At 43.8% G+C, this 11,294-nt stretch overlaps 1 protein-coding gene across 1 annotated transcript; it reads left to right on the top strand.

The window, feature by feature from the left end:
* Positions 1-305: 305 nt before the first annotated feature.
* On the top strand, positions 306-9,505 carry LOC139568504 (lysozyme g-like). The gene is made up of 4 exons (XM_071390372.1): positions 306-390; positions 7,566-7,756; positions 7,881-8,019; positions 8,999-9,505. Exons 1-4 carry the CDS (start codon positions 387-389, stop codon positions 9,130-9,132), a joined length of 468 nt encoding a protein of 155 aa, XP_071246473.1. The 5' UTR covers positions 306-386; the 3' UTR covers positions 9,133-9,505.
* Positions 9,506-11,294: the final 1,789 nt, after the last annotated feature.

The raw sequence follows: 11,294 nt of genomic DNA, 5'->3' as shown, positions 1-11,294 counted from the left end.
CATGAGTATATTATAATATCTTTGTCAGTAACAAGTTAGTTCCTTGTTCCACCCTGCGGGGTGGTGCAGTGAACCCGTCTATACGGAAATTGCATTTGCCATTTATTAACTATTGAATTAAACAATTATTTTAACCAAGTTCAGGTGTGGTATTGTTCCTATCTCAGTTGAACCTTACGCAGCCTTAACACTACTTTTAATGAACATATACTTCAGCTAGAAAACTCCATGTTTAGCCATGCAAGGCATTCTTTAACCAACTCCCGCGCCAGCATAGCCTGCTGGGTAACGTAGTCTAAATGTTATTAACACATAACAACACAAGCACTTGAGTTTTAGTTTATACATTTTGAGGAATCTCCAGTTTCAAGAATCAAAACATCAACATGGGTAAGCTCTTACTTTTGAAAACAGAGGCAAAATGGTGCAATTCGGTTGCATCCACTAACCATGTTTCAATCCACCGTTTTTATGAGAGTAAAGTCATACTGTATTTTTTTTTTTAATAATCACGACAGCTTGGTGGGATCTTTTTGTGTTGGTGAAATATTGCGAGAAATGGTGGTGGAAATGCCTTAATGCGCAAATATTGATATAATAACCATCATAGGGAGTCACTACGACTCGGGAAACCATGCAGTTTACTGTATTTGGCTACAGATGACATAAATGGTGATGAACTGAACCACTACCTGGGCTTGTGGAGTCTACTGAGTGCACAGTGATGAGCTTGATGCTCCTTTACAATAAATATCAATGGTCTTATTCTACTGACATGATGATCAATGCTTGACTGCGTTTGACAAATAAAAACATTCTTGCTCTTCACAATAATCTCATAATGTAGCATACCTGCACAGCCTATCCGCATTGTATCTGTGAGACGTTGGCAAGCGTGCACGAGCCAAAAACAGTGAAGGCAGGAACATTTGCTATTTAACGCAACAGTTGTGACAAAACTATCGGTAGAGTTGAAAATGCGATGGAAACATTGAACTTTCGATTTTTATTAGGTACATGAAAACTAAAGGTGTAATATGCAGAAATCGCTGGTTGGATTAACTTCTAATAGTTTGCCTAATTTCAGTTTGTGACAAAACAAGCAGCCATTGTGTAGAGAACCATTGTACCATATAAACCCTGACATATTTTCCATAACCAAAAATATTGTACTTTCAGCGGTATGAAGCTGGTGTACAAAACTGAAAGTAAAAAAAGGCAAAAACGAAATTTAAAATATGGCATAGAAATAGTGCACATAGAACAGACTGCTTCTTAGTCTTGCTTTCAATGAAAATGACAGATCTATAACTAACATTTCTATGTGAATTTGGTCAGTCCACCCAAAAAGTTATATATTGCAGCAACAAGTCCATTTGGAGGAGACACACAACTGGTGGGAAAATGTGCATTTTAGCGGATTTTAGAATAGTTGCATGAAAATCTAGCTGGAGTCAATCAAATGTATTTATAAAGCCCTTGTTACATCAGCCAATGTTACAAAGTGCTGTACAGAAACCCAGCCTAAAACAGCAAGCAATGCAGATGTAGAAGCACTCGGCAAGGAAAAACTCCCTAGAAAGGCCAGAACCTAGAAGGAAACCTAGAGAGGAACCATGCTCTGAGGGCTGGCCAGTCCTCTTCTGGCTGTGCCGGGTGGAGATTATAACAGAACATGGCCAAGATGTTCAAACGTTCATAGATGGCCAGCAGGGTCTAATAATAATAATAATAATAATAATAATCAGTGGTTGTAGAGGGTGCAACAGGTCAGCACCTCAGGAGTAAATGTCAGTTGGCTTTTCATAGCCGATTATTCAGAGTTAGAGACAGCAGGTGCGGTAGAGAGAGTCCAAAACAGCAGGTCCGGGACAAGGTAGCACGTCCAGTGAACAGGTCAGGGTTCCCTAGCCGCAGGCAGAACAGTTGAAACTGGCGCAGCAGCATGAACAGGTGGACTGGGGACAGCAAGGAGTCATCAGGCCAGGTAGTCCTGAGGCATGGTCCTGGGGCTCAGGTCCTCAGAGAGAGAGAATTAGAAGGAGCATACTTAAATTCACACAGGACACTGGATGAGACAGGAGAAATACTCCAGATATAACAGACTGACCCTAGCCCCTCCGACACAAACTATTGCAGCATAAATACTGGAGGCTGAGACAGGAGGGGTCGGGAGACACTGTGGCCCTGTCCGACGATACCCCCGGACAGGGCCAAACAGGCAGGATATAACCCCACCCACTTTGCCAAAGCACAGCCCCTACACCACTAGAGGGATATCTTCAACCAGCAACCTACTACCCTGAGACAAGGCCGAGTATAGCCCAAGAAGATATCCCCCACGGCACGAACCCGAGGGGTGCGCCAACCCGGACAGGAAGATCACATCAGTGACTCAAGTGACGCACCCCTCCTAGGGACTGCATGGAAGGGCACCAGTAAGCCAGTGACTCAGCCCACATAATAGGGTTAGAGGCAGAGAATCCCAGTGGAGAGAGGGGAACTGGCAAGGCAGAGACAGCAAAGGCGGTTCGTCGCTCCAGTTCCTATCCGTTCACCTTCACACCCCTGGGCCAGACTACACTCAATCATAGGACCTACTGAAGAGATGAGTCTTCAATAAAGACTTAAAGGTCGAGACCGAGTCTGCGTCTCCCACATGGGTAGGCAGACCATTCCATAAAAATGGAGCTCTATAGGAGAAAGCCCTGCCTCCAGCTGTTTGCTTAGAAATTCTAGGAACAGTAAGGAGGCCTGCGTCTTGTGACCGTAGCGTACGTGTAGGTATGTACAGCAGGACCAAATTGGAAAAATAGGCCCATGTAATGCTTTGTTGGTTAGCAGTAAAACCTTGAAATCAGCCCTAGCCTTAACAGGAAGCCACTGTAGAGAGGCTAGCACTGGAGAAATATGATCAATTTTGGGGGGTTCTAGAGCATTGCAGTAGTCTAATCTAGAAGTGCCAAAAGCATGGATCAAATTTTCTGCATCATTTTTGGACAGAAAGTTTCCGATTTTTGCAATGTTACGAAGATGGAAAAAAGATGTCCTTGAAATATTCTTGATATGTTCGTCAAAAGAGTGATCAGGGTCCAGATTAACGCCGAGGTCCAGTTTTATTTGAGATGACTGTACAACCATCAGTATTAATTGTCAGATCAAACAGAAGATCTCTATTTTTCTTGGGACCTAGAACTAGCATCTCTGTTTTGTCTGAGTTTAAAAGTTAAAAAAATTATGCCATCCACTTCCTTGTGACATGTCTGTCGCACATGGGTGTCCTTCTTAGTATACAACTCTAAAGTCTGACTAATAGTTAAAGCTATTTCACAAAAACTGGTGCACCAGTTAAAATATGCTGTCATATATTTATATTATTAGATTTGTCATTATGTGTTATTAGATTTTATTTGAAATGTATATGTAGGGGAGAGTGGGGTAATTTGAGCCACTCTTGTTTCTAGAAAACCATACACAAAATGAATCATTTGACCAAATATTTAGGAAGGAAGAAACCACATGGAAAAAGTGGTAAGCAAGTTGGACCCCCAAAAATGATTTTGTGTCAGAGATTTCATGATGCTTGTATCTAAACCAAATTAGATCATTTTAAGATTGTTCTATACATCCTGATAAGCTTCAATATGAGGTTCTAAACCTAGCATGAAAATGCAGCCTTGTAATTTTGTGGGCTAATATTGTCACGTTCCTGACCTGTTTTCTGTTAGTTTTATGTGTTAGTTGGTCAGGACGTGAGTTTGGGTGGGCATTTCTATGTTTTCTGTTTCTATGTTTGTTTTGGGTTGCCTGGTATGGCTCTCAATTAGAGGCAGGTGTTTGACGTTTCCTCTGATTGGGAGTCATATTTAGGTAGGCTGTTCACAGTGTTTGTTTGTGGGTGGTTGTCTCCTGTATCTGTGTTATGTTTGCACCATACGGGACTGTTTGCGGTTTGTTCGTTTCATGTAGTCTGTTCCTGTTCATTGCGTTCTTCACGTTATATGTAAGTTCGTCGTTCAGGTCTGTCTGCATCGTTTATTTGTTTTGTTAGTTTAATCAAGTATAGTTCGTTTTCGTCTTTGTCTCTTTTGTTTATTTAATAAATCATTATGTCATTTCACTACGCTGCGCCTTGGTTCAATCACTACTCCTCCTCTTCGTATGAAGAGAGAGAGGAATACCGTTACAGAACCACCCACCAATCCAGAACCAAGCAGCGTAATTTTGAGCAACGGGCAAGTATACAGGACTTGTGGAGTTGGGAGCAAATATTTAACGGAGAAGGACCATGGGCTAAAGTGAATCACCGTCCATGGGAACAGCTGGAGGCAGCTCGGAGAGCGGAGGAAAAGAGAGAGAGGAACCGGCGTTATGAGGGGACGTGTCTTGCACGGAAGCCCGAAAAGCCCGTGAGTAACACCCAAAAATTTCTTGGGGGGGGGCTAAGAGGTAGTGGGCCAAGGGCAGGTAGGAGACCTGCGCCCACTTCCCAGGCTAACCGTGGAGAGCGGGAGTACGGGCAGACGCCGTGTTACGCAGTAGAGCGCATGGTGTCTCCTGTACGTGTGCATAGCCCGGTGCGGGTTATTCCACCTCCCCGCACTGGTAGGGCTAGATTGGGCATTGAGCCAGGTGTCATGAGGCCGGCTCAACGCGTCTGGTCTCCAGTGCGTCTCCTCGGGCCGGCATACATGGCACCTGCCTTACGCATGGTTTCCCCGGTTCGCCTACATAGCCCGGTGCGGGTTATTCCACCTCCCCGCACTGGTCGGGCGACCGGGAGCATTCAACCAGGTAAGGTTGGGCAGGCTCAATGTTCAAGAGTGCCAGTACGCCTGCACGGTCCGGTATTTCCGGCGCCACCTTCCCGCCCCAGCCTAGTACCAACAGTGCCTACACTACGCACTAGGCTACCAGTGCGTTTCCAGAGCCCTGTTCCTCCTCCACGCACTCTCCCTATGGTGCGTGTATCCAGTTCGGTGCCTCCAGTTCCGGCACCACGCACTAAGCCTCCTGTGCGTCTCCAGAGCCCTGTACGCACTGTTCCTTCTCCCCGTACTCGTCCTGATGTGCGTGCACTCAGCCCGGTGCCACCAGTGCCGGTACCACGCACCAGGCCTATAGTGCGCTTCGAGAGGTCAGTGTGCCCTGTCCCTGCTCCCCGCACTAGGCTTGAAGTGCGTGTCTCCAGTCCGGTGCCTCCAGTTCCGGTACCACGTACCAGGCCTACAGTGCGTCTCAGCCGGCCAGAGTCTGCCGTCTGCCCAACGGCGCCTGAACTGTCCGTCTGCCATGAGCCTGCAAAGCTGCCCGTCGGCCATGAGCCTACAGAGCCTTCCGCCAGACAGGAGCAGCCAAAGCCTTCCGCTAGACAGGATCAGTCTGAGCCATCTGTCTCCGCAGCGCCATCTGAGCCATCCGTCTCCTCAGCGCCATCTGAGCCATCCGTCTCCCCAGCGCCATCTGAGCCATCCGTCTCCCCAGCGCCATCTGAGCCATCCGTCTCCCCAGCGCCATCTGAGCCATCCGTCTGTCCCGAGCCATTAGAGCCGCCCGTCTGTCCCGAGCCGTCAGAGCCGATAGTCAGTCAGGAGCCGCTAGAGCCATTCGTCAGACAGGATCTGCCAGAGCCGCCAACCAGACTGGATCTGCCAGAGCCGCCAACCAGACTGGATCTGCCAGAGCCGCCAACCAGACTGGATCTGCCAGAGCCGCCAACCAGACTGGATCTGCCAGAGCCGCCAACCAGACTGGATCTGCCAGAGCCGCCAACCAGACTGGATCTGCCAGAGCCGCCAACCAGACTGGATCTGCCAGAGCCGCCAACCAGACTGGATCTGCCAGAGCCGTCAGCGAACCATGACCGTCCAGAGCCGTCAGCGAGCCATGAGCGTCCAGAGCCGTCAGCCTGCCATGAGCGTCCAGAGCCGTCAGCCTGCCATGAGTGTCCAGAGCCGTCAGTCAGCCATGAGCTGCCCCTCAGCCAGAAGCGGCTAGTAATCCAGAACTGCCCCTCAGTCCAGAGCTGTCTCTCTGTCCGGAGCTGCCCTTCAGTCCGGAGTTGCCCCTCTATCCTGAGCTACCTCTCTATCCTGAGCTACCTCTCTATCCTGATCTATCCCTCTGTCCTGAGCTACCTCTCTGTCCTGAGCTACCTGGTCCCGGAGCTGTCCTTTATCTTGGTGTTGTCCCTTAAATTAGGTGGGGGAAATAAGAGGGTGGTCATGATAGGGGGTAGACGTAAGCTGGGATTGACTATGGTGGGGTGGGGACCTCGTCCAGAGCCTGAGCCACCACCGTGGTCAGATGCCCACCCAGACCCTCCCCTAGACTTTCTGCTGGTGCGCCCGGAGTTCGCACCTTAAGGGGGGGGTTATGTCACGTTCCTGACCTATTTTCTGTTAGTTTTATGTGTTAGTTGGTCAGGACGTGAGTTTGGGTGGGCATTTCTATGTTTTCTGTTTCTATGTTTGTTTTGGGTTGCCTGGTATGGCTCTCAATTAGAGGCAGGTGTTTGACGTTTCCTCTGATTGGGAGTCATATTTAGGTAGGCTGTTCACAGTGTTTGTTTGTGGGTGGTTGTCTCCTGTATCTGTGTTATGTTTGCACCATACGGGACTGTTTGCGGTTTGTTCGTTTCATGTAGTCTGTTCCTGTTCTTCACGTTATATGTAAGTTCGTCGTTCAGGTCTGTCTGCATCGTTTATTTGTTTTGTTAGTTTAATCAAGTATAGTTCGTTTTCGTCTTTGTCTCTTTTGTTTATTTAATAAATCATTATGTCATTTCACTATGCTGCGCCTTGGTTCAATCACTACTCCTCCTCTTCGTATGAAGAGAGAGAGGAATACCGTTACAAATATAGTCAAAATGTTTGCCTTGGGGTAAATTGAGCCAATGGCCATGTGGTAAGTTGAGCAAATTGAAATGTTTTCTTCCCAGACATAATGCAAGGCATTATCGCTGGGATATGAGGTAACAACGGGGCCAGGCCTGTGTAAAAACAAAAGCACATAGTGTTTGTTGGGCCTACGTTAAAAGTTGATTCAAATGATTAAAAGACAAAAAAGCTATTGTGATTGTGTTTGGAAAATAAAGAGTTAAAAAGGTAGTGGTAATATTTCATTTAGTACAAATGTTTAGGTGGCACACCTTACCCTGTCCCTCAGCTCAACTTACCCCATACCCGGGATACACAACATCCTGAAATATATGTAGATATATTTAATAGAACGATTACTATATTTCCCTTGACAGAGTGATGCTGAATGTAAAAAAAAAATGTCTTAACTTACCCCACTCTCCCCTACCAGAAATCTCTATAAATGTTGTGTTTTTGGAATATCACTGCTAGCTTACAGGGCTTGTACTAATATACACTTCAGCTTGGGTTTGTGTTGTGTAGTCTGTGCACTCTGAATTGAATCTCACGTGAATTGTCTTGATTATAGCCTATGATATGAAGGTTGATACTACTTGTACCTCATAAAGCTGTAAGTGGTCTCTGGCAACTCTTACAAGTACTAAAATATAACAAGTTCTTATACAAACATTAATTTACTAACAGGATCTCACGAAATGGCAGAAGAACTGAAACACATGAACAAGTATAAGTCCATCATAAAGCGGGTGGGGCGAAACCATGGAGTGGCGCCATCCGTCATAGCTGGTATCATCTCACGAGAGACCAGGGCTGGGACAGGAGCAGGACTGGACAATGGTTGGGGGGACAATGGAAATGCATTTGGTCTCATGCAGGTAGGCACTCAGTTTTGCAGGTACATTTGCTATACTGTTGTTGGCAGACAAGAGAGCCTGTTTCCTATTTCACAATGCAAAGTAAGCGGTGTCCATAGATTTCTATTGATTTCATTTTTTTTAGGTTGACAAAAACTATCACCGTCCACGGGGGAGATGGGACAGTGAGGAACATCTGAGTCAAGCAACTGGGATTCTCGTTGATATAATCGGATCGGTCCAGAAAATATTCCCTTCATGGACCGAAGAGCAGCAGCTGAGAGGTATAGCCAACCATTTGACCCGCCCTTCTTGCCAATAGTTTTTTTGTTGTTGTTGTGGGGGGGGGGGGTAGATTGTAGCTTCCATCACTGTAATTGTCTGCATCATTTCCAATCCCCCAAAATTTGGGGGTAAAAATATAATCTGTAAATAATATCCTTTCTAAATAAAGTTTCCTTTATTATTTTCTCCTAACCCCACCACCCCTCCCCCAGTTGGATTAAACTAATGGAAAACAGCACCTAGGCTTCTACTTCCAGCTTAAACATTCATTATAGATTTTACGAACACAATGTATTTTACAATAGTTATCTTTTGTTTGTTTTTAATCCCATCCTTCAGCTACCCTCAACCTCTCCTATCTATCTCTGAAGACCATCCAGTTTTGATTTCTATTTGCCATTTCTATTTTTCAACTGTGCTGTGATGTTTCACAAAAGTTCTGAACCTTTCTATTCTCATAGTCTCTACAGATTGTAAACCAAAGATAAAAACCTTTGCTAAAAGTGTTATTATTTTATTGATCGATTTGACTATGACTTTTCAAATCACCCAGCAGTGCTATTTGCAGAGTTAGCTCCACGTAAATGTTGCAATTCTTCAGCCATTCCTGAACCTTTGATCAAAAACAAGATACATATAGAAAGTACCAAAACAAATGATCTAATGATTGTCTCTTCGCAGAAAAACATTCTATTGGTTGCAAGAATTTTGTATAATAATTTAAATTTGAAGTTTTGAATCTGTCGTCGTTTTGTGTATCAGTTCATAAACCATGTGCCAAGGAATCAGTACATCAAATCTCTTCTCAACAATTTTGCAATCTTTATGGCACAGCTGTCAATTTTTGGGTCCTCAAATGAAACTGCTCAGAGTTTGATAGAGATGATCAGTCTTACATTTAATACAACCTTTATTATGCATTATACAACTACATAGATTACATGACTACATTACAGCCTGTTGTGTTTGTTTTTTCAGGAGGATTAGCAGCCTACAATAAGGGGCTGGATAATGTCCACTCATACAGCGAAGTGGACAAGAAGACCACTGGGGGGGACTACTCCAAGGATGTTCTTGCCAGAGCTCAATTTTACAAAAGCAATGATTATTAAAGTCAACTCAGTGGTTACCTCCAAGTCTTCAATTAAGACCATTGTGAAGAAAATGACATATCCTCCACTATCTCATCAAAACTTAGGCTGATGTTTAATTGTTAATTATGATCCATTAATCCAGTTTTTACCAATCCTTGTCCTATGGTGCACATTTTTCTTTTGGCCTAGCAGTAACACACTTGAGTCAACTCATCATCAAACTTTAAGTTGGGAAGCACAGATTTATAACGTTCTAGCTCATGTGATTTTCCAATGTAATGAGAAATGTTTCTGACCTATTTGTGCTCCCTGCGATTGTCTTGCACCATCACTATGTATTGAAATAACATGACAAGCTACAACCTTAAAAATTAAACGTATGATTACAGTCTTTTGTTGTTGACCTCTGTTGAAATAAGTATCAGTGTGACGGAAATCTGGTAGCAACCCCAGTCATGTCACGGAATCACACATTGACTTACTTGTCAAAATAACATTTTACAGAATACACACTCACTTTTTCTTAATTTGGTAACATTTATTAATTGTCAAAAAGTAGAGTGATTACATTGCTGATTTCCAATGTTTATGTAGTTTAATCTGTGATTAATAAACAGTATTTTTTAAATAATTCAAATGAATGAAATTTAGGCTCTCGGAGAGAGCATGGTTCATTACAGCACCAAGGACAGTTACCACGGGCACATTGACCACAATCCTGAGGCTTGCTGCGATGAAGACCCTTATGATCCCCACCACATTCTGGTCAACACCACTGACACCCATCTCCAAAAGGACACGGTTGATGAATCTTATGATATCTCCTATCACATAATCTTTGGATTTTGCAGACAAACATCGGGCAATAGCACACTTGATAACCTGAATGAGGATAAGAAAAATAACCACAACTCCCACTATTGGAAGTATCATGCTCACCAAAAAAACTTCCCCATGTACCGAATGTTGAAGACAACCACATGACTAAGCCTAAATCATCTGGATTGGAATCATAATATTTAGCGCCCTCAGTCCTGATCTTTTGGATTAGGTCAGTTATTTCCTCAGAATTATCAGGAATGTAACTACAGCATTCAGCACCAATAACAGCACATGTACCCCATTGAGCTGACAGAAGATAATAAAGTGTCAAACTATTTTGCATCGCCACAGTCTGAATGGCAACCATCTCAGCTGTAATTAACTCAACTATACTATTAGATACGAGTTCCAAAGGGTTAGCCATATTAATAACTATTTTAGAAATACCATAAGATGGAAAAGCAATTGCAAAGAATCTCTCCGTTTCTGTAATCACACGTTTATGACGGTGTGATAAAGGAGAATTCACTGAATGCCTTACATATCCCAAATAACACAATCCTTGTAGTAGAGTTCTTAAGCTATCTAGAATAGTATCATGCTGGGGGTTAAGACAATGGGATGATTCTGTAAGGTTTTCCAGAAAGTACATTTTCAGTGTCCCACTTTGCCAATACTCAACCTACTTAAAAGGAAAAAATATCCTTCACATATTTAGTGGATATAGATTCTCGTGTTATAGATAGACTAATTGGTGATCATTAGGAAAGGTGGAATAATACTGAACAAAAGATATACTATGCAGCAGCAACAAATTCAAATACTTTACTGAGTAACAGTTCATTTAAGGAAATCAGTCAATTGAAATAAATAAATTAGGCCCTAATCTATTGATTTCATCAGATTTGGAATACAGATATGCATCTGTTGGTCAGATATAGCTTTTTTTTTAAAAGGTAGGGGCGTGGATAAAAAAAACTTTCAGTATCTGGTGTGACCACCATTTGCCTCATGCAGTACAACACATCTCCTTTGCATAGAGTTGATCAGGCTTTTGATTGTGGCCTTTGGAATGGTGTCCCACTCCTCTTCAATGGCTGTTGCTGCATAATGGCGAAACTGGAACCCGCTGCCGTACACATCGATCCAGAGCATCCCAAACATGCTCAATGTGTGACATGTCTGGTGAGTATGCAGGCCATGAAAGAACTTGGACATTTTCAACTTCCAATAATTATGTACAGATCCTTGCAACATGGGGCTGTGCATTATCATGCTGAAACATGAGGTGATGGCGGCGGATGGACGCCACGATAAAATGCAATTGTGTTCGTTGTCTGTAGCTTATGCCTGCTAAT

Source organism: Salvelinus alpinus, chromosome 2, assembly GCF_045679555.1.
Source record: "Salvelinus alpinus chromosome 2, SLU_Salpinus.1, whole genome shotgun sequence".
NCBI lineage: Eukaryota > Metazoa > Chordata > Actinopteri > Salmoniformes > Salmonidae > Salvelinus > Salvelinus alpinus.
Note: the sequence above shows the minus strand (reverse complement) of the source record. Positions and strands in the feature narration are given on the sequence as shown.

Coding starts and splice junctions, on each gene's coding strand:
- LOC139568504 (XM_071390372.1), top strand. Junction 7,757..7,880: donor ATGCATTTGGTCTCATGCAG/GTAGGCACTCAG, acceptor CATTTTTTTTAG/GTTGACAAAAACTATCACCG. Junction 8,020..8,998: donor CGAAGAGCAGCAGCTGAGAG/GTATAGCCAACC, acceptor TTGTTTTTTCAG/GAGGATTAGCAGCCTACAAT.